At 45.5% G+C, this 26863-nt stretch overlaps 1 protein-coding gene across 1 annotated transcript; it reads right to left on the reverse strand.

Annotated features, from left to right (window-relative positions):
* Positions 1-1210: 1210 nt before the first annotated feature.
* On the reverse strand, positions 1211-26863 carry TFAP2B (transcription factor AP-2 beta; the record flags this gene model as incomplete). Its single annotated transcript, XM_079550190.1, has 7 exons — positions 1211-1511; positions 3783-3924; positions 6318-6436; positions 8402-8621; positions 16243-16303; positions 21508-21966; positions 26783-26863. The coding sequence occupies 7 exons, from the start codon at positions 26861-26863 to the stop codon at positions 1211-1213; spliced, it is 1383 nt and encodes a 460-aa protein (XP_079406316.1).

The following is a 26863-nucleotide window of genomic DNA, read 5'->3' on the forward strand; positions in this document are numbered from 1 at the left end:
AGGAAATTAAGGACTGAAACATTGGCATAGTTAGGAATATAAAACTCCCTAGAGAAAGAGGAGACCTCAGAAATTAAGAAATCAGATAGCACTGACATTATACCAGACCTTACTTTCAAATTTTGCAACCCATTACAGACAAGGCATCGTACTAAATCACAAAGGTATGTTTGCATGCATGAATATGTGTGGTTGATGCACACATATTAGATATATATATGTATATGTCCAGCTATATACATATATATGTACAAACATACATAGCACACACGCACACCCCGAGGGGTTATGTGCCTGCATAAGCATATGCACACACATACTCACACACGCACACATACACACCTGTAAACGTTGGCAATCTAAACAGAGAGTCTGTCTAGACCAGGAAAAATATAACAGTGGGATTCTTAAAAACTAGAGTGAGCTAATTGGGTTGAGCTACCATGACTCAAAGCGTCCCATCTGATGCCATTAAGCGAAGACACAGCCGTGAGTGGTTGATGGTGATGTCTTCGAGAGAGAGGTCTGGGGAGCCCGGGCATTGCCTGCCCTCCTTTCCTAGTCTAGACAGAGCTAAAGGGGTGAGATGAGATGGGAAGAGTGGGGGATGAGGTGATGGGTTGCTCAGAACACTCTGGAAGATTGTTTTATCTAAGGTGGAGACAGGACGTCGTTAAAAAAAAATAATAATAATAATCAAATCAGAGTAAGACAGACCGTGCAGCTCAAGAAATCAAAGCACTGACACCAAAAATGTTTCTCCGATTTCTTCCAATAAGTTATTCATTTCTTTCTTTTATTATTATTATTAATTATTATTAGATTCCTCCCCCTCCCCAAATCATTATTTTAAAAAAAAAAAAAAATGTGAAAGAACAGAAGTGGGAAAAAAAAAAAAAAAAATCCTGGTGGTTGTCTTCACATGTTCCTGGCAAGAGACTCTGAACCACTGGTCTTGCGCCATTGTGCTCCTCTGATCTTAAATTATCGTCTTTCTTTTATTATTATTATTTTTATTATTATTATTATTTTGTCCTACCTAATAGAATTCTTCCAAAGCCCAATCCGATATTTTTAAAGCTAAAATTAAGACGGTTTTGTTTTAAAAGATTATCTCTTTCTCTCTCTTTTCTCCTTTTATTTAACTTTTTTTTTTTTTTCCTCTTTTCCTTTCCTTTTTTTTTTTTTTTTTTTTTTTTTTTTCCTCCTCTCATTTTCTGTGTTTCTCTTCCTTGTCTCCAGTTTTACTACCTGGTCCTTCGCCAGATGTGTGCCTGTTAGCAGTGTTGTTGTTCAAGAACATCTTGTCCATGCCTTTGAGAGCTTCAGTCAGGTAGTTTTGGAGGGCCGTGAGGGCGGCGCAGATAGCGGGAGCCCCAAAGCCGTGAGTGATGAGACTGAAGTGAGTCAAGCAGCTCTGAATGCCTGGTTCCAAAATAGGGGTGGGTCGACTGTTTCCAATGGGTGTCCTGTCCTGGGCCAAGAGATCTGTAAATTCTTTACAAAGTTGCCTGAATAGAAGAGAGAAAGGTAAGAAAGAGGAAAAAAAAAAAGAAGAGAAAGGGGGAGAAAAGAGGAGGTTAGACTCATCTCACACTTAACACGGTTCTCTGAGACAACCAAGGTTGAAGGAAGGAGTGTGTTCAACCAAAAGCTGATCCCAGACCAAAGGATGGAACATTTTTGCCCTTTAGGATTTCCATAGAACCTGTGACTCTGTAATTGGGGTGGTGAGGCACTGGCACAAGTTGTCCAGACAAGTGGTAGTTGCCCCATCCCTGCAGAACACCCAAGGTCAGGCTGGATGGGTGCTGATGGAGCTGTGGGTGTCCCTTCTCACTGCAGGGAAATGGGACAGATAGACTTTAAGGGTCCCTTCCAACTCAAACCATTCTATGATTCTCCCAGTGCTTGAGGATCATCCTAGGATGATCATAGAATCATAGAATTGCTCAGGTTGGAATGAACCTTCAAGATCATCAAGTCCAACTGATGCTTAGGATCCACAACTAGGGTGATGCTCTTCAGGAAACACATTTCTGCAATTGCAGGACTGCAAGAAGGTCCAGAGATACAAATCTATCCTGCAATCACAAGGACATCTCCAAAGCACTGAGAAAACCCAACCCTGCTTGGTGCACCCAAAAATGACCAAGCTAAGCATGAGATGCACCATGCATCTGCCAACCATCCATCTGGACCAAAGCAAATCTCAAGTGTCATTTCTGGAGAAAAATCACATCCGTGTGCTGCTGAGGATGTGGCAAATGGACTAAATGGAATCTTTTTTGAGACTGCTTGGGCCACACAAACTTGTTGAGAAAGTTCTGGATTCTAGAGCTCCATTCTGGCTTATCAAAACCAGCACTTCCTGTTTTGTTCTGAGGAGAGAAAGACCAATTGAAGCATCAGAGGAAACATGTGGCCCTTGTTTACTTTTTTCCACACTTCTGAAAATCAGATTAGATTATTACTATTTATATGATTTCCCCCTTCTTTATTTTTCATTGCCCTTCTAGTCCAGAAGGCCTTCATGCCAACAGGTGCCAAGGCCACGTAGGAAAGTGGGAGCTGGGGGGCGGGGGGGTTCCCAATGGGATAATTTATTTGAGTAGATGCCTACCCAGGGACTGAGGGGAAAAAAAAAAAAAGAAAGAAAAAAAAAAGAGCATGGGGAAAAAAAAAAAAAAAAAGACATAAAAGGAAAAAAAAAATGAAAAAGAAACACTTAAAAAAGGAGTTCAGCTCTCATCGCCTGAAATTCCCAGTGGGTTAAAGGTTTCAGAGGGTGGAGAAAGATAAAGGTCTACTTCTATGTGTATTATCCATTAAGAAAGTGCAAGAGAGGAAACTTTGAATTTGGAGAACAAACAGTAATGAGTGCAACATTTTACATCTTCAAAGAGCAGAGCAGGGTCTGCGAGCAATTAAAGTTCTGGGACATTAATATCTTCTGACCCTGCGGAAAAGGGCAATCAAATTCCAATCACGTCTAAAAAACATCTGGACAAATTTGAGCAAATGATTTTTCAACCCTCCATATATTTCTTTAAATTACGCTGTCATCGGAGGCAAGCCACGTCCCAGAGCATGAAATAAATGAGAGCTCCTTCGGCTGCTCTTTTACCTTATTTTTCCTTTTCCTCACCCCAACAAAAGAGATAGAAACACAGCACCACCACCACTGAGGACCTGAGCACTCAGTTAGGAGATGCAGCTGGGTGCAAGTCATCCCATACAACACCACCAACAGAGTCCCCATGTCTCCAGAGTCTCCATGGGTCGAGGGGACAAAAAGTGAGGGCGATTATCAGTTTGCAGTGTTTTTGTTGGATTTTCCAACCTTGCTTTCTTTTTTTTTCCCCCTTTTTTCTTTTTTTTTTCTTAATTAAACCATCTGGATTAGACATTGCAATTTAGTAGCAGGCTGACAGGTGTGCATGAGCAGCAGGAGAGACAGACCACGGTGTAGAAGTAACCCACTTTTTGGTTGTTGCCTTCTCATGGTGGTTTTTGGATTGAGGATGGCTTGGAAAAAACACACTGTAGCCAGGGATCAGGCCCATGCATCTTCCATAAGGAAAACACTGTCCTACTGCAGAGTGACACACAGACAACAAGAGCTACCCTACCAACAGGATGATGTGGGCACCCCTTCCTCCCCCTGAGGCTACTATAATTTGGGGACCAGAGGCTCTCTCTGCCTTTAAATTGACCTCAGTCATAGGGTTTAAGGTAATGGAAGATTTTTCCAGGGGAGGGACGGACATGTTGGCACTCACTTTGTAGCAAGCAGCATGTTTTTCCTGGAGTGGAGGTCGCTGGGGTCTGTGTGCTGTCTGTTCAGGTATTCAGAAACAGCCTTGGCTGGGAACTCCGTTTCGCAGATGTACCCAAAATCCCGGGCTAAATGAACGGCCTCACCTAGATGGAATGAGAGGGGCATTAATACCTCTGGGCTGGGGCCGAGCTGCCAGGGCTTCGTGTAATGCTTTGCTGCTGCACGCTGCTTCTCTGGGAGACAGCAGCTCTTAGGGTCACATTTAGAAACCCAACTGCACCTTAAGGCCAAGCTGCAGAGGTTATCCCTCTATAAATCTTACGTTGGGGAAATAGAAAGTTTTGGGTACAGATTTACAGCTGTCTCTGCAGCAACGTATTGAGGGATGGCTTATAGACATGCATGCAACTGATCCCATATGGAATTGTGGCAGAGAACACACACACACACACACACACACACAAATTTAAGTGAACTGGGCCAAAAAAGGGGGAAACTCAGCAAGTCCCGAAAGATAGAAGGACTCAACCTTCCCTTAGAGCACCAAAAATATTCCTATTTCAATACTGTGGAAGAACATGCTCCAACATTTTATGGATGTGGACATAATGCTAATTTTGATGTTGATTTTGTACAGGATGACACGGCACTTAAATCACAGTTGTTGCCACATCGGTAAAATGGTGAAAATAAGTCTATTTTGTTTGATGGAATTCATTACTCTGCTCTCTTAACTGATCACCAGGAATGGGAAGTCCTCTTTGACCTATGGAAGGATATAAACTGATGGCAATTTTGTCTGTGAACAACACTAATTCTTCTAATTATAACTGTCATTTCCACTGCCTGCTTTCTAATTCCTTGCCTACAGAGAGGTTCATGTCATCAAACCCCTTCTGATGCACCCTGATGCTACGAGAAGAGGACAGAAGTTGAAGAAAAGTAGAAAAGAAGAGGGGGGAAAAGTAATTAAAAAGAAATAGCAGACTCTAAGGGGATTCCACCAGATTACAGCTCAACTCCTTCAGAATAAAGTGTTAAACCCTTTAAAGCACTGCCTGAGGGAGCAGAGGGGAAGATTTCCAACACACAAAACAGATAGGTCTAATAACTCCAGGCCCGTGTTATTTTTAATGACCAGGAGTTGCCTTCCAACGTCATCTCTGCTTCCCAGAGCTTCTCCCTAATCAACAAAGCTCTTAATTGAACGTGAGGGCAGCTGAGGTGTCCCCACAGCAGCCACCCCATCCCCCTGGTGACACTCAATTGGTGCTGACCGGAGCACAATGACAGCATCACCAGAGCCTGGCTGCTCTCACCAAGCAAACTTCACCTTACATCAGATGCAGCTTATTCCAAAAGAAGGAAGCTCTCATGAGAGAAACTGCTCTTGATTTGTAAGGAAACCAGGGGAGAGATGCATGCACCTTCCTACTCTCTTAACGTGGGGTTTCGCATCACTGTGTAACCTCGTGGGCTGCAAGCCAGCTCTGCTTTTGCTGTGAGTAGACTTTCTTGCACACAGCTGCATTCACACCTATGGTTCAACACCCTGGGTGCATCCATAATGCTGCACATCCCCTATAGCGGGCACCCCCGTGCCTATATCTGAGCCCTGCACTACCATGAGGAGCTGCTATCAGCCCCTGCTCTGCATGCAGTGAGGGCTTATCGCTGCCACAACTCCACCAAGAAGAGCTGGAAAGTTGATATCTAGCACAAATGTTTATGCATGCTCATATGTGGAGGAGATAAGTGGATTATTCCTACGCCTCTCGGTGTGTGTGTGTAAGGTAGATACATACAATTCATAATTGCATCCGCACTATTCTGGTTATGGTTTTTTTGGAGAAGGTCCAACTTCCCTTAGCATAAACTTACACATATCCTAAACATATTAGGGGCTTTAAGAATGGCTCTTCCATATAGTAACAATAAATCAAAGGGAACACGCCAAACACCAAAATGACATCAGCTGAACGAAGAATTGGATTCTATGATCCTATGGTCCCTTCCAACTCGGGGTATCCTATGACTTGAGATGAAACTTCAGCCCTCCCTTCCTTCTTTGCTTCCTTGGGAATAGCTTGAGTCCTTGTCCTGTTCCACCCACTGTAGGGCAAACTGTGCTCCCGAAGTCTTCGATTGATTATTTCTTTCACCAAACATACTTTTTGCCCTCACTGAGAGTCAACAAATAATGAGCCTCAACCACAAATAAACTCGGGATGAGGGAATTAGCGGGAGGATGGAGCAGACGGTGGAGTCAGGGAGCACAGCCCGGTAATTGATAGCAATGAGGAACGGGACTGCCCAGCTCAAACATACACACACACAAACACACCCCATTCTTGCCACCAATTCCCCCTCCGGGGACATTTTGGGGGACGGGATCGTTGACAAGCGTTCCTCCAACCCGCCCTGCGTTTCACCTCCTCGAGGCTTTCCCACCTGATCCCCCAAAGCCTTATGTGGTTCGCGAAATATCAGCCCCGAGGTGGGAGGGGGTGTGAAGGGAGCTGCGAGCCTCGCTTACCTTCCACCAGGGAGGTGAGTAAAGTGACATTTGCAGCCTTACGCCTGCCGGCTGGTAAATTCAAACCGATTTTTTCTAGCCTTTCTCGCAAAGATCTCCCCCCGTTTTTCGATTTGGCTCTAGAATTGCAAAGAAATCGAGATGATCGTTAAGCCCCGCGGTGCTCCTGGAAGAAACGTTCAGTCTGTGCAGTCAGTGGAGCCCTGAAAAGGTTTTCATCCTGCGTTCGGCACTCTGAGTGTGTTGATTTGTGCCCGAGTTCGCTGCTATTTGCTTAATTTCTCCCAGGGGTAGGAGTGGGGATGAGCCCACTTTTCTTCCTCTTTTACCCAGGGAAATCAAATAATGCCAGTTAGCAATAATTACCGCAGAGGATTGTGAGGTAGAGAACAAATGAGTTCATACTGTATGGCATTCTGTTAGGATGGAGCGTGGGGATGGACAGAAAGATAGAAGAGAAATAAATAATCGTTTAGTCCGGGACTAAGAAGAAAAGATGAGGAAAAAAAAAATGCTCGAAGGGAGAGCTGCGGGCAGGCAGAATGGGAGGAAAGCACTGAGGAAACTTCGGGATCGGTTTCGTGCCCGTGTGAACGCGTGCGGAGAGGCAACGCTCAGCCGGAGGCACCGCGTTCTACACGGGGATTTGGGTGCCTGAAGGAAGACGTGAATTTTTGTCGGAGGTTACTGATAAGGACACTGAAAGGATAAACGAGCCGTAGGTGGGAAACACGGAGCTATTGTTCACACACCCCTAGGTACGTACAGCTCGAGGGGTGGAAGCCTTCCACCTGTGATCAGTGAGTATTTTGGCACTGAGGTCATACACCATCCCAAGCACTTCTTGGTTCTTATTTAACAGACGTTTAAGACTTAGCAGTCACGCTTACAAAAAGGAAGCCGGCAATGCTAGAGAAAGCAGGCTGACTTCTCAATATTTGCTATCAGAGTAAATAGGGGTACACGGCAGAACAGCTTCCTATATTTCATCTGCCTTGAACCAAAGCTTGTCTGAAATTCAGATTCAAGATAGGAACTGAAGTCAGCAGTAGCCAATGATTACGGCTTGGGCCATCTCCGGTAATCCACTGAAGCTCTATAATGAGGTTTCTTTACCTTGATAATTACATTTTCTACACTGTATCTCTCCGATGTCCTCCTGCTCCATTTGCAGGCGGGTTGCCGTCTCTAAGCAAACCTCTGCTCCTCTCCCTGGCACAGATCGCAGCTGAGCATTGATTACAGACATTCATGTGGAACAGCAGCTATTTTAGGAGCTCCTCATTCCCACGTGCGTTATAGGGTGACTGCACGGAGCGGGGCATGGTACCCTTCTCCAGACACAGAACACCTGACCTCAACACAATTAACACAATTATTAAATTGTGTTGTAATAATTGCAAGGAAACAAACAAACACGGTGTGTTTGCCTACTAGTTGGCAACATCCTCCCTACTCTAAGACTTGCAGCTTCCATGCGTAAACTGAAATTTATTCTGGGCCAATTCATACTTGTCAGTGAGCTGCCTGAAGTCGCTCTTTATTCCCCAGTCTGCCATATTTCCACTGGCTTGGGAGAACCTCCATCGTAACGTCTTTTCTGTTCTCGTCGATGTATGTTCTTAGCTCAGCTTTCCTACAGGAAAATCAAGCTGGCAATTAAGTCTTTCATAAGATAAAGCCCATTCTCCGCGTTCATCCAGCCGATGACTTGGAGCTTGAATTCTTGTTAGTGACTGAGCAATCTCCCACTCATCGGGTTGGTACCCAGGCCTGGAGGTCGCTCCCTACCTCTCACTTAACAAGGACCGATAATGTTAACTACTTAGAGGTATTCAGCAGCACTGACCGGGCAATTAGGAGGTGATTTACACCAACAGCGAAGGATTCCGATAGCAACCCTCTCCAGATGGAAATCCAAATTACTGCTTTTCCGAGCTGCTGGCTGTCTGTATTTCGAGAAGCTCTGATTAAAGCTACACCGGGCTTGATTTGGCTGCACTCCCCCTACATTCATCTCAGAGCCTGAATGCAGAATATTTCCACCTTACCCTCACTGTAACACAGCCTCCCCAACCCCTTACCTTCTCAGCACTCCTCCTAGCAGGGATGCGTTCAGACACTCGGGGGGAGAAAGGCGCCTTTGAACTTCTCCCACTGTTACTTTGTACTTGGAAGTTGAACTAAGCAAAGACAAACGGCCGGGGACAGAGCAGAACACCTCTCCGGTGTTGACCGAAATTCCACCCAGGAAGCCATCTTTATTCATCATCAAAGAAGTAACGGATTTTGGAGGGACTGGAACTGGAGAAAGAAAAAGGAATGGAGGGGAAGAAACCGTCATGGCACGAACAGTATAGCGTTAACACACTCTAACACGCACAGCAGAGCAAAACGAAAGGGAACTTTTCAGCTCTACAGCAAACTAAAAGGGGCTGTACACCCCCCCCCCCCCCCGAGTGAGGATAACAAGGAATGTGATAATAACAAGGATGGCGATGCAGCACAGCCTCTGTGAAGGCTTGAGAAATACAACACATGTCTGAAGTATTTGGCAACTTTGGGTTCTTCGTCCCTCGCTTCCCCTCCCTTTCCCCCTTCCCCTTGTTTTTGTACAGCTGACAGCACCTGACGCTTTGCAGGGAAAGAAAAAGAATTACTTCTTTCGCTCATGTTTCCCATTACTTCTAAGCCGAGCCAGGAATAAATTCACTACACTGAGGGAGTTGCTGCCTTAAATAAGTGTGGAGGCTGGAGGATACAGCAACCAGAAGACAGCTCTGTTATTGCTTTGTGTTTTTATTAAGTCTGGTTTATGAAACAAAACGAGCCTTTTCCTTCTGATAAAAAAAAAAAAATAGAAAAAGATGAACAGCGGAAAAATAAATTCTCGGTTTTAATCATGACGTGCACCAACTGAACCGTGTTGTGCTGTCCTCAAAGCAGTGGGAACTCATCTGTTCCTACTGAAAGGAAGTCTGGATGCAGTATTATGTATCATCATAGAAAAGGTTGGGTTAGGTCGAAAGGGACCTCAAGGATCATCAAGTTCCAGCCCCCCCAAAGGGAGGACTAGAAGTTATGGAAAGGAAGCTAGGAAAGGTTAATAATAATAATAAAGAAAAAAAGGCGAACCAAAACAAAATAGAAACTTTTTATCCTACCCACGACCAACGTACCCCATCGCTCTGAGAAACGAGGGCTATGTCAAGACCAAAGGACTAGATCAGACTCAACAAATCCCCATAACGGCATCCAGAGCCGCTCAGAAACAAACAACAACAAGCAATGGGCCATCGTTTGTTTGCCAATGGACTTCAACCGCTCGCTCGTAATTGCGCGCAACCGCTCTGATTTACGGCAGGTGCGCTGATCAATCAACCAATCGCTTTAATTTATAGGGAGCCTCGCCTTTCCTTTTCCCAGTTGTTTCATTTCGGCGAGTAATTGATAACAAACCGTACTTAAGGTATGTTTTATGTAGGAGTTAATAAGAGCTGACAGCTGCTACCGCTGCTTCCTCGCGGATCGCCGCAACCGCGATGCGCGGAGAGAATTCCGCGACCGCGGAGGAGAACGCTTGAATTGATTACAGACCCTCACACAGCGCTGATACCGCTTCGGCCTCTTGCCGTTTTCCCACTCAAATCAATTGCAAAACCCATCCGGCAAATCAGAGGGCTCTGATTTCTGCGCATATGCCGGCTATTAGCCATAAAAACCCTGTTTATTTGCGACATATCTGGAGAATCAAACCATTAGGGTTGAGGGGATATTTAAGTCGTCTGGAGTTGCTAAACAATAAGATCGGGTATCCTAATATATTACCAAGTGCTAACTACTGGGCAATTGCCAATTTTATAACCTCAGCGTATGGAATAGACACAACCGTATTGCACTGTTTTTATTACAGATCATTTCCTACCGCCAGACCAGACCCCCACAATAAAAACCCTATAACAGCTAAAAACCAAAAGGCATGTCGATTTCAGATATACGTATTGCTTCTATATAGTCCCCAGTATAAACAAATTATTCGGAGTGGCTTTACTTCGGGGAATCGGAAAGTGAAACGGATTCCTATTTATTATTTTTAGTTGGGCACATTATGCAGCTCATAAAAGCGTTTGCAAAGAGTTGGAGATCGGCACAGTAACAGTTACAAGAGACTTAGAAGCCTTCCCTTGCTCTTAATGGGATTTTTGCCGTTGATTCTATAGGAAGAGACTCCGGGGTAGTAAGAATAAAAGCGAGAGACTCTGCCTTGCCCCCCGTTATACGTAGATATATTGTATATGCCACATGCAGTGCTCTGCAGCATCATGCGAGCGCACCATCAAGACAAAGTGAAAAAAGAGTTGGATTCATGCGTTGCCACACCAAATGGATTTTCATCACTGGTTTTGGTTGGTTGGTTGTCGGTTTGTTTGTTGTTTTGTTTTGTTTCTCTCTCCTCCTCCGGACAAACGCACGGACTCGGTGGTTCGGGCTCACCTCTTTCTACCGGGGCTATATTTAGTGACCGCTTTATCAGGTCACTGTCCAATGAACTGAGAAATTAAACAAGAGGCAACAATTCCGCGGCCATCTGATCTTAGTCTAAACTCACTAAAGAGAGATTTACCCCTGCGACGCTTCCAAGAGACCCCATACCGCCCGTCGTGCCACTTCCCACATTTGTTAACCTCTGAAATAGGGGTTTTCACGTGCTCGGGGGGTTGATTTTCCCCTGCGAATTGCTGTCGGTGAGCAGTCAGGCTCCTTCCCTGCTCTGCTGAGCCCCTTTGCTCCCAGCGGTGCCACCCCCCTCCCCTAAAAGTATTGCGCGAACACAGCTGGGAGCCTTAATAACACCCATCCCATTCTACAAGCTTTTTCCAGGCGGTGCAAGCATATCTATCGCGATTTCATAGCTTCAGAGAGATGTGTTCTATCTACGCTCTGTATCTTCTGTAAATTACCTAATGCTCCCTCAAAAAAAAAAAAAAAAAAAAAAAAAAAAAAAAAAAAAAAAGGAGGAAAAAAAAAAAGAAAAAAGCCCGTGTTTGCCACAGAATGAATTATCGCTATCTACATCGTATCTGTATGTTTATGGTGGGCTGTCGCTTTCCGGCTGTAAGCAGAAAGAACAGAACGGCCACACGCGTCCGCGTGTGCACTGCGCGTGTCACAGCCCCGCGGGCGTGCAAACCGATGCGCACCGTAACGGGAGGTGATTTTCAGCCTCCCCGTAGCTCAGGGATTGCTTTGCCTGCTGACAGAACAACACACAACTCCTGCACAGCGTCCCCACCACCTCCGCTTCAACTTTATGTATTTATTCCCCCCCCCCCCCCCCCCCCCACTGATTTACTTCTTCTTGTCCCTGCGCTCCAAAACTCTCTTTAATTACGGGCGTGACCGCTCTCATATCTTTCCTCCTTCTCAAATCATCTATTTTCCTCCCCATTCCTCCATTTCTTCCCTCCCTCCTTCACACCCCGTGATGACTTCCACCCTCTTTGTCATCCCTTCCCTTTCCATTTCTCTTCAGCTTATCAATAAAGCGGGAGAGCAACAGTAGCCGCTTGATTTGTTAGTAATTATAAGCATACTGTTCCTGCAAACGGGATCTCTAGATGAGCGAGATCGCTTTAAAACGACAGCAGGAAATGGTGGGGAAATGGAGCATGGCGAAACTCAGCGTGAAGCTTTCAGTTCTTTACATGTTTACAATTTTCTGTGCATACATTAAGTCTTAGGGGTTGGTTCTTTTTTTTTTTTTTTCCTTTTTCTTTTTAATTTTATTTTTATTTATTTATTTCGTGCTGGTGGTGATTTCCCGTGGGTTTGCGCTCCGCACACGCGCGAAATTGCGCACGCAGGAGCGTAAATGGCACTAGAAGGGCATTTTGGCACCACTCAAACTGAAGGGATAAGTAGAATCGTGGCCTGGAAAGAGCTGAAAAAAAAAAAAAAGAGGAAGAAGAAGAAGAAGAAGAAAAGAAGCAGGAGCTCTGAGCTGCGGACATCGCCGCAGTAACGCTGCAAAATAATATGATCGTCGATGCATCAATCAATCAATTAATGGAACAATCCATGGCGATTAGTATGTCTTATTAGCCAACAGCGCGGGCGAACTAATTACTGAAGAGGTGTCAAACAGCCCTCAGCCCCTTTAATCTGCCTACTGGGTGTGAAGTGAGCAAGAAGTCCATCAGAGCAGCAAGGCTGTGTTGTTCCTGGTGATTGGATCCGCCTTTGTCGCCAAATAGAGGGACAATGACTGCCCGCTGCCACTAAAGACCCAATCATTACTTAAGACTTAATGAGCAAATACAGAGAGTGTAAACGTCCCCTTCCCTCTTATTCCTGTCTTCTCTTCAACGCTCCCCTTCACCCTGGATGCCGGAGTACGTTTCAAAGTGAAACATATTCCCTCCGAAATTGCTGTGCGTTAAATTAAAAAGGAATCTCAAGGCTCAATGGGCAGCCCGAGAAAAGGCGCAGATTCCCAGATCTATCATCTGGAAGGCTGTGTCCGGAGTGGTTTTCAGTTAATCATTTATTGCTAGATACTTCAAGAGGGGGGTGGGGAGGAGCTCTGCTCGACTCAGAGTTATTTGGGAAAAACAAAGTTAAGAGAGCTCCTTTCATATTTCTCCTTAAAACAATGTCGTTAAGAGAGCGTGTCAGCAAGGAGACGACGAAAGAGGTGTTTGGGTTAAAACGGCCCTTCGTGCTAAATCTGATGTGAAGGTAAGGCCAGGCTTCAGAAATAGCTGAAAGTAAATAAATACATGGGGATAACGTTAAGGTCACTGACTGTGCCCCAGAGTCACTAAAAATTAACTTCTCGCTCGGGCCACGCAGGGATTTGAGCGACGACGACTGATTTTGCCATAGAGAGTGCCAAGCGAATTTCAGATGAGCAGATGACGAAGGGAGCCGACACTTGGAAAACCTGCCCTTCATTGCAATGGGAACGGAGGGAAAGGCCTCCAAACCTGCAGCCAGTAAGTTCTTCGGGCTGAGTTAAAATCTGGTATTCGTTCCCTTGATGATTGTCATCATCTCGATGATTTATCCGGCTCCCTCCTTCCCACTCCCACCACCCAAATCTTAATGGGACTAGGAGTGAACGATGATTTTTTAATGTCTCGTTGGAGTTTGAGACTGTTAATGTACCGAATCCTTCTCATTATTAGTTTATTGATTGTTCATTGACCAGCCCCCTTCAAATCGTATTAACCACCCTCTGCCAGCTTAGATTAGGAGAGTTTTAAAAGCACCTTTCATTATTTCGCCACCACCGCAGCAGAGCTCAGGCTTGGGAGCTTAATGCTCGCTCTAATGGGGCAGCTAAGAGATGAGGGGCCACGGTCCCTGCCTATTGCATTAATAGCTCAAAGGGGGCTAATACAGAAAATTAGCCTTAAACGAGCTCTGGAGATCTCCAAATGAAAGAGCCATTTATCACGCTGGCTACCTTCACTCCACTCGTTTGCTCTCTCTACTGGGAACAACTCATTTCCTCTTAACTAAATTACTTCAGAAATGTCAAGTAAGCTCAGATAGCAAACATAACAAGGGGCCGCGTACGAGGGATCCGTCGTGCAGGATCGATCCGCGAGATAAATCGATAGCTGCCTATGAATCCCTTTATGATTTCCTTAATATTTTTGGCAATCCCTTTGCATTGATGGATAGATAATTCCCTCTGCAGGCCTCAAAGTCCATAAAGAAGGAGGCACGGCGCAGCCTGGATGATATAATTAACTTGATGCTTCGAGTTCACGTTGTATTCTTTTCACTACAGTTTAATTAAAGCATTTTAGGAGCTATGCTACGTTTGGGCGAAATAGATCTCCTCTGCTGCTTATTTAGTAAATACTTAACACGAGGAGTGCTCCAACCCATAACTCTTTGCATCCTCCGCCTGCAATAACCGCTCACAGAGTGTAAATAACTTGTTCTTGTTCCAAAGTAGCTCTCATAGCACAGGGAACAAAGTGAAATTCGGATGGAAGCCTCTATGTGCCACTCCTCTGGCCCCGGGCCAGGCTGGATGTGGCTCTGGGCAGCCTGGTCTGCTGGTTGGTGACCCTGCACATAGCAGGGGGTTGAAACTAGATGAGCACTGTGGTCCTTTGCAACCCAGACCACTCTGTGATTCTATGATTCCATTCCCCACTGCCTGCCCCAAACGTTACCCTTCACTCAGCTCCCACTTCGCAGCCGAACCCACACCGTGCCCTTCTGCTGGCGAGATTCATTAGGAACAAAACGAACTACTTTAGCACAGCAGGAGATGGATCTCGGTGCCTTTGAGTAATCTGATTTCCAAAGCGCACGTGTAACGCCGGTAAGAACTCAGCGTATCTCTCCCCATGGCACCGCGAGGTGCCCATCTCCGCTGCTCGAGGCACAACGGGCACATCTCATCCTGTCCTTAATCCGTGCCGGATCTGAATGGGAGAGGGGTATGGAGGTGAGGGGGGGAGGATGGGAGAGGTTTAAATGCTGCGAAACGAAAGTGCGAGCGCGGCCCAGCGTTATAAAGGAGGCTCCCGACCGCAAATCAACCACCAATTAATCAAACAACGCCCACGAGGAAACATCGCTCATGAGGCAGCAAAGCGGGGTGGGGAGGATGGAGAATAGAAAGGGGAGAAGGGGAAAAACACCACCAGGAGCCGTCAGGTTGCAGATCCTGACCGCAACACCCACTCAAAGCACAGAAGCCGAACTAACGCCTTTCCCTTTAAGCAAGGAATTCTTTGTCTCTCCCTCTTCGACGTTTCCAACCGGTGGCCGCAAACGATCTTGGAGTTTTCATCCCTCAACCAACTGCAAGCTCGTGGTAAAGGCGCACGAGGGTTGAAACAAGAAACAATAAACACAACGGAAGGACCTCACGCTGCCCTGAACGCGTTTTAAATAAACACTATAAACACTCCGATTATTTTGCTTTGGGTTCTACGAGATCCTAAGTGTTTGTAGCTGCACTGAGGGTTTGACAAATCATAAGGTCCCGGAGATAAGCTCTGCTGATCGTAAGCATAAGGGCCAGCGTTTCTAAGCCTCGTCTCTGGTACTTAAAATTGAATCTAGAAATAGAAACTCCTTAGATAATTAAAGATAGCTTCCCCTACATTTGCAGTGTGGGATCTGTTTAATGTCTACCAGCATAACACAACACTAATCGCCAAGCATCTTCCAGTGACTGTCAGAGAAATGTAAAAAAAATTAAGCAGCTGCATTACGCCCGAAATGAGTTATTGTAATTACATTTAATTAGTTTAATTAGTTAATTATTTTGCTTACAGCTGTACGAGAGACTGCAAACATTTGTTAATATCACATTCCCTTTAACAGTATGGGGTGATTCTGCAGTTACACTAAATCATGTGCGCATATGTAGGGAGATTTAAAAAATAGGCAGGGGGAAGGGAAGGTTGGGGGGGGGGGGGGGGGGGGGGGAGGGAAAGAAGGCAGAACTGCTTTCCACAGGCATTGCTTTCTCTCCCTTCCACCTCCCACCCGCCTGGGAGATGCACTGGAGCCCAAAAGTGGAGTCAACATCCCCCCCCCTCCTTTTTCTTTTTTTCTTCCACGTATAAAGCCACGCGATCCCCATGGAGGACTGTTGGGGATGAGGGACAGCATGGGGTGCCCCATTTGAGGGTGTGATTGGAGGAAGGGGGGAGATCGACTTTTCCCTTCCCTTCCCTTCCCTTCCCTTCCCTTCCCTTCCCTTCCCTTCCCTTCCCTTCCCCCTTCTCTCTATCTAAAGACCCAATCAGCGTTTCATCTTGCTGTCTCCTCCTTCCCGGATCCATTCATTGTCCCGAAGTAAAATATATATACATATACGCACACATATATATCACGAGGGTATTGCCACACTGTAAAAGTTTGTCTAGCTCGTTGGAATAATCCATACCTTTTTTAATGACAGACTGGTCCAATAAGTTCATACCGCTGTTATTGGCATCTTCAACTGACTGTGGATATAAAAACATCTCTATTCAAATTGACTGGATATTAAAGAACCACGTACATAAATCATGTCATCCCAAACTGGGGTTGCTGTTATTTCCATTTATATTAATTCACTAGGGGAGGAGGGAGTTTTAGTCCTATTATTGTTATTATTATTCCCCCCAAACGACAAGGAAATGAAATTCTTACAAATTATACAGTCGGCTAATAAAAAAAAAAGAAAAGAAAAGAAAAAAAAAGGAGGTGTGAAGCATATGGGGCGCAATATTGGTTTTGTTATCTTATAAAACCGTGGCTATCTCGTGGACTTCTTTGCATGCCAGAAAGCTTTACATTTCTCCCTTTGAAAATCCGGCAATTTAGCAACATCTGCAAGATCTATTGCATGGCATAAATGAACACGATTAAGGACAACTTCAATTCTCCCTCCCCTTTCTTCCCCTCCTCCTCCTCCTCCTCCACCTCTCCTATTTTCGTGTTGTTTGTTTGCTTAACCCCGCTACATCTTAATAATTCAAGGGCCATTTACTTCTTACATAGAATAGTTTGCGTTATGGACTTTTAATTAAAGCCTGGGCGATTTGAAGAGCAGCGCAACGCCCACTTCGTGTAGGGTGTGAGCAGAAAGGGATTTACAGCTCCCGGGGTTCCCAATTTGTGGGCCGGGAGGGCCGAGCGGGGTTATGCCTTATCAAAAGTACCAGCTATGAAATGGATTGCCTAGAAAAAAAGGCCCCCCGATCCTCCTTAAAAAAAAAAAAAATATCCCTTTTTACGATTTGTTGCTCTTTTGGGTCCCTGTCGGAGCACACCTGTTATTACGGCGCTCGGGAAGGGGAAAGAACAAAGAGGGGCAGAGCCCACGTTGGGTCGCTTATCTCAGCTTGATGCTTTGGTCCACGACTGCAAACCAACGCAAATCAGAGCTCGGTGCAGCGAAACCACCTCCATCAGAGCAGCGTCGAGAGGGCAATTCACTGCGGAGCTGCCACAGGTTCCGCTTTAGGGTGAACTCCGGGTTTCAGGTGGAAGGAGGACCTGTGTGTGCTTTTTATACTTATTGGCTTTTTTTTCTTTTTCTTTTTTTTTTTTTTCTCCTTCATTTGTTTATTTGTTGTTTTTCTTTCTACCCTGATTTTTTTTTTCCCTTTCCTTTTCCTTTTTTATTTTTTTTATTTTATTATTATTATTATTATAATTTCTCCTTTTAATTTTCAAGGTATGCCATACTTAGGAACTTCTCCCACACACACCTACATATATTTTTTCCACAAGGAAAACGTCTTTTCAACAGATCGGCGATTCCCTTCCCTATTATTTCGACTTTATATCGGCTTCTCCGAGAAGCTGAGCTCATCCGACCTCAGCCCTTATCTCCAGCTTTCCAACCCTGATACGATTTAGGAGAAAATCGCATCTCCCCCCTCAAAAAAAAAAAAAAAAGGTGATGGAGCAATTTTTCCCATGGACCTTTCCACTGCTTTCGTTGCACCGTGTGCTCCAAAGCGCGCTCACAAGGCTGTTCCTCACACCGTGCGTGGCTCAGCCTCTCCCCTAATCAATAGCCCGCATACCTAAAGGGCACAACACACAATTACAAACTCTTCCCTCCTTTCCCTCAGCAGCTGCCGAGGAGGGATGATGAGCAAATCCCGCAGCCTGCCGGAGTCCTGCGCCTTGCGACTCGATGGCGCAGAGCTGGAGGTAAATACGAAACGCCATCTTCTCTCCCTGTCCTTCCTCCCCCCCCTCCTCTCTTTTCTCACCTTATCTCTGGGGTATAGGTCTGTGCACACGCTTTATGTGCGTGCGTGCACTCCGCTCGCTCCATCAGCAACGTGGGTTAGTTGTTGTAGTTAATGAGAAGACTCCTGTCTGATTTTCTATCTAATTACGCCCTCCTGCTGGGTTTTTGTACAGGATATTCGCTCAGCATGCTGGCAGTTAATAGTCACAGAGAGGATCGTAAAGATTTAATTAGGACTGCATGCGGAAACGTGGAAAAACAACTCAGACTTTTAATTACTAGACTTCTTTAGTTAAAAGTGATACCAGGGGTTACTTTATAAGAGAGTTGGGTGTTTTTTGGTGTGCAACTTAACTTTCCTTGCCTCTTGCTGGCACACAGGAGGGGACGGCCGTGAGCGTGGGGAGGAGGAGAAGTGGAGATGTGTGGTTGAGGGGGGGTGTGTGGTGGTGATGGGGGCCCTGATATAACTGAGAGAGGAAGACTGCCTTCCCTCCCCTCTGCCAATAATCCCATAGCATGGAGCTTCCTTTATACCATATATAAGTACACATGTATACGTAGACAAGCCACATGAATACACACGTCATATATATGCACATACCATATATATATGCCAGACATACTGTACATATACATGCCACATATATATATATATATATGGGGTATTTATGTATCTATGTACATATGGCATGTATATACACTTACACCTTATCCAACAGCAAGGGAAGTATCTGAGAAGAAATCCTAAAGAACCCTGTTTTCCTTTAAGCCTGGATTTTCCCCTGTGCACAGCGTTGCCCCATCTATTTCTAGTAGAGCCCTGCTTTGGTCTAAATGGTGAAGAGAAATAAGGATCATCTGGAGTTGCAGTGGCATTTTCCAGCGCCGCTGTGAAATAATGCAAATTTGTTTTCCAAAAGTAGGTCTTGGCTCTCCCCTCCCTTTGGCCGTCAGTGGCAGATTGAGAATTCCTCTCGAAAGGGGCAGCAATAGCAATACAATACGTCCTGTTTACAATAACAGAGAGCTATCGTGTTGCAGTCACTTAATTCTAGCCCTGGACAATGGCTTACACATGGCCTGGATTTGGTGTTTATATAATAACCACTGTTTCTCTCTGTCACGCACTCCCCTCCTCTCTCTTCTCTCCCTTGACAGCCCAACCCTTTCCCATGGCATCTATTTAATCAGAGGTGCGTAAGCTAAAGCAGAGATACACTTCTTCATCTGTCTGACCTTATGGCAGTTCAACTTTTAGGATTTCATTAAAAAAAAAAAAAAAAAAAAAAAAAAAAAAAAAGAGGGTTGGGACCATTCTGGAAACACTTTCTTGGATAATAACGGGAATCCTCATAGCCCGAGCAGAACCTGATCCATAGTAAATTTTTCGGTGGAAAATTGCCCGGTTTCATCTGTCGTTGGTAGGGAGGGGGGCACAAGAATAGAAAATGCCGAACAGTAGGAGAGGACTGGGCTGCTTTCCCCTCTGCCTGCTCTAACTTGCAGTTGGACACCTCTCCCTTCACGTGTTTCTCCTTGGGATATCCTCTCCCTCTTCCCCTCCTCCCTCAGTTTGCCACCAAACTTTTACAAAGAAGGGACCGCTTCCATTCCCGGTGCCTTCAGCATCCCGAGCAAACAGCTCAGCCCGCAGCCACAGCTGCTTCTCCCCTTTCCCCATCCCTACCCCAGCCGGGGAAGCAGCCCGTGTGCGGCAGCAGCAGGCTGAGCTCGGAGCCGCGGGGATGTTTCATTAAGGAAGAGGGGAAAAGCTGCTGATCTGAGCTTTTCAAAGCTTCTCCCTCTCTTTTTTTTTTTTTTTCCCCCTCTCTTTCCCTCCTTTTTCCATCCCTCCCTGAAGTTTTTCTCTCTTTTTCTCTTTCTTCCTTCTTTCCTTCCTGTCTTCCTTCCTTTTTCTTCTTTCCTTCCTGTCTTCCTTCCCTTTTCTTCCCTTCATCCTCTTGTTTTTCTTTCTTCTTTCTCTCACTCTCTTTCTCCTCTTACCTCTCCCTCCCCTCCTTTACCCCTGTCTTCCCCTCTCTCTTTCTCACAAGAGCCAACAATTACCGGCTTTTATTTGGAGAAGGTATAAATATCAAAGCACAAACAGTACTTAACGCCTCTCGCTTGCTGAGCGAGAGAAAGGCAGAGGGAACAGAGCCTCTTGCTGCATTCGTAGAGGAATGCGAGCCGAGACCTGCACACTGCTCCCGTGGGGCTCAAGACTACCCTCAGGTCTTCCAAACCAGCTTAGAAACCCGCAGAAACCAATGACCCGTCGGTCATGGAGCTCGGAGGCAGAAGCAGAACCGGGCATAAAACCTTCCTGGTCATGAAGTCCTCATTCCCAGCCAAGCAAGGTTTTTTTTTTTTTGTTTTTTGTTTTGCAGCCCTTAGACAGTCCTTAGGCTGATGCCATATATCCCTTCTGCTTCTCTGCCACTGATGTTCACTAGGATCCTTTTCTGCTATTCTTCCTCTCTTCTTTTCTCCTTCCTTTCCCCTTGCCTATAACTTTGCAATCTACGCCTCGTTCCCTCGTCCCTTTCCTTTACGTATTCCAAGTTTTAATACGTATCTTCTTCAATATCTTTGATAGATAAACTTGGAAGAAATAAGGAAAGGCAACCCCCCAAACCCTGACTTTTTGAAGCCCGATGCCGGAGGCTGAAGCCTCCCACCCCTTCCCTTCCCCCACCAAGGGGCCGTGCCCTATTCCAGCAAGGTGCCAAGCGCCCCAGCACCGAAGCTGTTAAGGGTCACTTTGTTTTTAGGAAACAACACGTGACGATGAGTTTCGCGTGGGATGGGGGAAGGCTGGGAAATGCTGAGCTTTCCTCCCCGTGAAACTCCTTTGTCATCCAAAGGAGCGAACCGAACTACGTAAAATCAATGTGCTTAAAAAAGGAGGGATGGGGACGGTTCTGTCCCGATAACCCCTCTCGATTTGGGTTCTGTTGATATTCACGGATGGAAGGAAAAAAAAAAAGTAAAGTGGTAATTTGACAGTTTCATCAAAGTCCCTGGAGTGAAGGAAATTAGCGTGGGGGGTGGAGGGGGAGTTGAGATTGCATGGGAAATAGCTGGGATTTGAAAAGCCAGGCTTCAACCCTGCCAGCTTTGGAAGCACGTGGAGAGAGCAGAGCCTGCCTGCCCCAACGCACTCTGCTCTTTGCAGCAGACAGTTGGCAAAGCAAAGCCCGTGCGTGACAGCTATGAAATAAACTCGCCTCGAACACACAAATCAAAAGGGAAAAAGCAAAAAATAAAAATGAATTGGGGGGAGGGAAGGGGCAATATCATAAAAAAATATATATATACCAAAACAACAACAACAACAACAACAACAACAACAACAACAACAAAAAAAAAAGAGAAAAAAAGCGTTTTAACTCACACCAAAACCATTCCCAGGTGGAAAGCATCTCCCATAGAGAAAGAAGCGCGTTGCCTTACCTGGACCTCCTCCATCCCCGGGTGCCCGATGCCGTGCAGGGAAAGGCTGTCCCCCATGCCGGAGTCAAGGCCATGGTGAGCTGAGTGCAGCAGGACATCTGGTCGCCGTACCGAGTGGTAGTCCCGCCTGGGGTCCAGTCCCGAGAGCTGGGGCAGGGCGGCCCGAGGCTGTGGCAGCAGTGACCCGGTGTCTGATCCAACCTCTTGCCTCTGCCTCTGTCCCCAGGGGTGCTGCTGGGGTTGATGCAAGGGGTTTAGGGAGTAGGGGTCATTGACATGGGAGTAAGGGTCCTGGCTTTGGTGGTAAGGAAGAGGCTGGTAGGGGGGTGGGAAATAAGGCGGCTGGAAATCCGAGGACGGGGTGTGAGAGAGCGGAGGAGCGCTGGAGTAGGGTCCCTGGGAGACGGATCCCAGCTGGGACAGCCTGGAACTGTGGCTGGGCACTCCATCATGCCGGTCCTACAGGCGGGATGAAAGAAAAACGACAACAACAACAACAACAAAAGAGGAACGCTTTTTCTCTCTCTCTCTCTTTTTTTTTTTTTTTTTTTTTTTTTAATATATATATATATAAAGAACGCAAACCCAGCAGCAAATCACCCACCCCGAAATAAAACAAAATAAAGGAAAAGTGAAACCATGGTGAACCGGTGTTGGTCGGTGTCCCCCCGTCCCCTGCGTCTCCCAACGCTTCGTACCCAAAACTATGCCCAGGAATAATTCAGGAAGGGCAAAGGGGGAGGGGGGGAGGGGGGGGAAGAGGGAGAGACGCTTCATGTCCTGATTAAACATGTAGGACTGATGCTCCGTACACGATGTGTGACTCCGCTTTACTAACACGGTTCTCCCTCCACCGGTCCCCGATATAAAAGTTTAAAGAAGAGAGAAAGCCCTCAAATCCACCCCTCCTCACCACCCACCCCCTCGTCCTGCCCGAAGTTTCCCAACGTCTCTTTTATTTCCTTCCCTGAAGCCCCTGCGACTCAACAACTCGACATCAGCGACCCATCTTCACGTGGGATTAAAAAAAAAAAAGAAAGACCCGAAGGGGAAAGTTTGCATTTCTCGGAGGAGCCCGAGGTAAAGAGTTGTCCGAGAAAAGAGTTGGGAAATAATAATAGTAATAATAATAATAATAATAATAATAATAATAATAATAATAATAATAATAATAATAATAATATAATCACAGGGACCCTTTGGATAAGAGTCTAATAGTAATAATAATAACCAAACAGAATCAAAGTGAAACATCTGTACTGAACGAATCCAACCGCTATGATTTCTGCAGGAACTCCCGGCGTCTTTTTGTCTCTTTTTGCAATGTTATATTCCGGAGGAAAGGGGGGTGGGAGGGGATGGGGGGTGGGGTAGGGGGGTAATTGTAATGTAAAATCTTTTGGGGTGTGGGGGGAGTTGGGGGAGAGAAGTGTGTGAAGGCTTCAGAGGAAAGGTGGGAGCGGACTTTTGTCCCACTCCGTCGCTTGGAAGCTGCGAGGTGAAAGTACCGAAGAAAAGGTGATATTCCACCAAGTGCAGCTCGTACCCCCACAAGCAATGGCACACAGGGTTTAAAAAGGAAAAAAAAAAGAAAAAGAAGAAAGAAAAAAAAAAGGGGGGGGGGGGAATAAAGTTTTTTTTCCCCTGCTCCCCCCCCCCCACCAGCGCCCCCCACCCCCAGTCTCAAATGGAGAACACACAATGCAAAAAGGGAGAAGCAGCTGCAAAGCCTCCTCCAATTATTGTGCTAAATTACCAAGCCAAAGGCGTTTAAAAGAGAGAGAGGGGGAGAGAGAGAGAGAGAGACAACAGATCGAGAGAGAGAGAGAGAGAGAGAACATGCAATTCTAGTACAACATGGATCCAAACTCACCATGGCGGAATAGGTGTGGACTAACATCTGGAAATAAAAAAAGTCTTGTAATAGCTAAAAATCAAAGAGTGTGGCGATAACACTAATATTTGGAAGGGAAAAAAAAAATATATAGATATATATCAAGGAGATCTGCAAAGGGCCGTGTTGGACACAGGAGAACAGCTTGAGGTATTTCGGAGACTATCCATCAAAAAAAAAAAAAAAAAAAGAAAAAAAAAAAAAAAAAAAAAAAAAAAAGAAAAAAGAACCAATGCCCCCAAAACCGAGCCTGGAAACCTCGATCTACATATATGATTCACCCCTCCCTCTCTGTTGGTTTTTTTTTTTCTTTTTTTTTTTCCTTTTTTTTCTTTTTCTTTTCTTTTTTTTCTTTCTTTTTTTTTTTTTTTTTTTTTCTTCTTTTTTTCCCCCCCACCCCCCTTTGAGCTCCCAAACGCAATCCTCTTCAACCCAAGGCTGGGCTCAGACTGCTCCGCTACCCCTTCCTCCCTTTCCTTCCCTACGCCGCCTCATAATAATTGATATTCATGACTATTAATATTACACGACTACTTTAAAGGGAGAATGCAGGACCAAATGGAGCGTGAAGCTGGCAGCCAGCTCGAGAGCTCCCCTACTATTGTAAATGACGTTCATTCAGTGGAGAATTACTCGATGTAATCAGACGAGGGGGGCTGGCAGGGGCAGAGTTTGGGGAGAGGGAGAGGGGGGAAAAAGTTTAGCAGGGAAGAGGCAGAACTTCAATTAACTCGAGCGGGGGAAGACGTGGAAAGCAGACACTGAGCAGGGAAGGGAGATGGAGCAGTGCTGGAGGCGAAGAAGAAGAAAAAAACGTATTTCTTTTTTCTTTTTTTTCTTCCCCCCCCTCCACCCCCCCTTTTTACGTTTAATTATACATTCCCAATACGGCGAATTGATTGCCTTTGGTGCTTTTGTTCTTGTAGATATATTTTTTTTCTTTTAACAAATAACGAGGAAAATAAGAGGCTTTCCTAATCCTTTCGCTTCTTTTTTATTCTATTTTTTTTTCCCCTCCTCCTTTTTTATTTTTGCCTCTCAAAAAAAAGGAAGAAGAAATGCTCACTGACTCCAATCTATCTATTTACAGCGGAGATTAAGCCCTTCTGGTGCGTGTTCCCGACCGTGCTCATTCGGAACAGCCCAATAAACGCTGCAGCGGGGTGAAGTTGGGCTCCCTTCAATTCCGAATCCTCCTCCAGCCCGATACGCAGAAAGAACCCAACCCGCCGTATAGATATGCACATATCTATCCCGATTTTCACCCAAATGTAAAATGTATGCAGTGATTTTTAAAGGATAGTAAATTTCTAGTTTCGAGGCAAAGCCGGGGGCGATGTAAAACCTTTTTGATGTTGCAGGAACTCGTTCAACTGGACTGTCTGCCATTTCTGTTAAAGTTCAACTTACGTTCCTTCCTAAATAGACTCACACTTCCCAGAGCAGCCCCCCCAATCCCCATTACACGCACACACACACTTTTGTTTTAAGAACAGATTCCATTTAAGCGCCTGAGACGCCCCTGTAATCGCGTTCTCAATTAGAAATCGGAAAGAAAAAGGAGGAGGAGAAACACTTTTTTTTTCTTCTTTTTTTTTTTTTTCTTTTTTTTTTTCTTTTTTTTTCTTTTAAGAATCCTTCCTCCTCTTTCAAACCGACCCACAAAAATATTCTTTTGAAAGCTGCCCGCTACGGAATGACCCGGAGCTCATCGGCGGGTTAGGATCGCTCTGCCCCATCCCACCGCTCCCACGGCCGTGGAGGGACGCACGACGCTTCCATCTCCCCTTCCAAAAACCAGAGAGGGGAGAAAAAACCCCGACATTCCCCCACCTCACAGGACGAGAAAAGAGACGTTTTGTCGCCCGCTGCTGCGGCACAGACAATGGCCGGGCTGTGCTGGGGACGGGGAAGGCTCGGCGGGTCTGGGGGCTGCAGGGAGACCCGCACACCCACCGAGCTGCGATGCCGGTTGATAACGAGCCTGAACGCAGCTCGGAAAGCCGGAGATATTGCGGCTCTTTCCCATCCTCACTCCGGCTGCGAAAAGTCGGAGCAGTGCCCTCCCTCTCAGCGTTTTTCTTTCTTTCTTTTTTTCTTTTTCTTTTTCTTTTTTTCCCTCCTCTCTTTTCTTTTTATCTCTGACTGCTTTCCCGATGGAAGTCCGAAGAGATGCGGGACCGCTTTGGGGCTGTTGCAGCTGTGCGGCCCCGACGGCGCTTCCCCGGGCCGGACGGTATCGCCCAAAGCCTTTCCAACACTCCCAACCAACAGCTGTGAGAATCCTTCCCCAATCCTACGAACACCAGCATCACCAAATCCAAATTAAAAATAAAAATAAAAATTAAAAAAAAAAAACGAACAACAAAAATTCATTAACGAAGCGGCAAACCTTTCCCTCCATCTAATTATTATTATTATTATTATTATTATTTGTTCCCATTTCGGAGCCGATCCAGCGCGCTGCTTTACTTACAAGGAACGCATTCGCGGAGTCGCTTTGGGAAAGATCCGGGCAAAATTAAGAACCGTTTTGGCTCTGCTGTGATCCTCCTCCCCCCCAACACACACACCGTCCCCTCCCGCCTCGCTCTGCTTTTGGACCTCAAAAAAAAATCCCGAGGAGGTCTCTGAAATCAAGCCCAGAACTTTCCGTGCTCGCTTTAGATGGATCGGTTCGGCTGCGTGTACCCAAAGACGTGAGAGAATGTGTGTGTGCTTCGTCATTAGCGCTGGTGGATGAGGACGCGCACATCTTATCTACCGGTGTATGCGTGTAAAAAGAGTCGTAAAAAACGCCATCCGGTCGTGAAAACGAGAAAAAGACAATCTATCTATATATCCAAATTCAGGTAGAGCTTAGATTGGGATCGGAAATTAAGAAACCAGGACAAAAAGAAAAGAAAGAAATGCATCCCGTCCCCGAATAGCAGATCGCGTTTCTCTTCTAATTTCATCTTTTTCCCTCTTTCTCGACATTTGCCCGTATTTAATCGAATTACATTTAATTCGGGCTCTAAACAACCCAACTCTTGCCTTTAAGTTGCCTCATTCCAACCCTCAGATCGTTTCTTTGATGTTTTAAATCGCATCAAACAGCTTTTCCACGAAAGAAAAAAAAAAAAAAAAAAAAAAAAGAAAAGGAAAAAAAAAAAAGTTTAGGACTTGACATGCCGGCTACAAATTTGCAAATAAATAAGCATTTAAGCATTTACTGTCTGTTTCCCATCTCTATTTGTGTGTGCGGGTGTCTGCTTCTCTATATCTGAATGTAAGCAGATGCAGAGTCTATATATGTATTATATAGTGTGCCTCTATGCAGCTAGATGTATATTTAAATATACATATACTCTCTTACTCATATGCATATTATATACTCACCTCATAGATATCTTCGTACTTGACATTTTCAACCAGTTTCCAGAGCATGATGGCAGGCTGTTCTCTAGGAGGTGAGTGCAT

The sequence above is a fragment of the Tetrao urogallus genome, assembly GCF_951394365.1.
Source record: "Tetrao urogallus genome assembly, chromosome: 2".
Lineage (NCBI taxonomy): Eukaryota > Metazoa > Chordata > Aves > Galliformes > Phasianidae > Tetrao > Tetrao urogallus.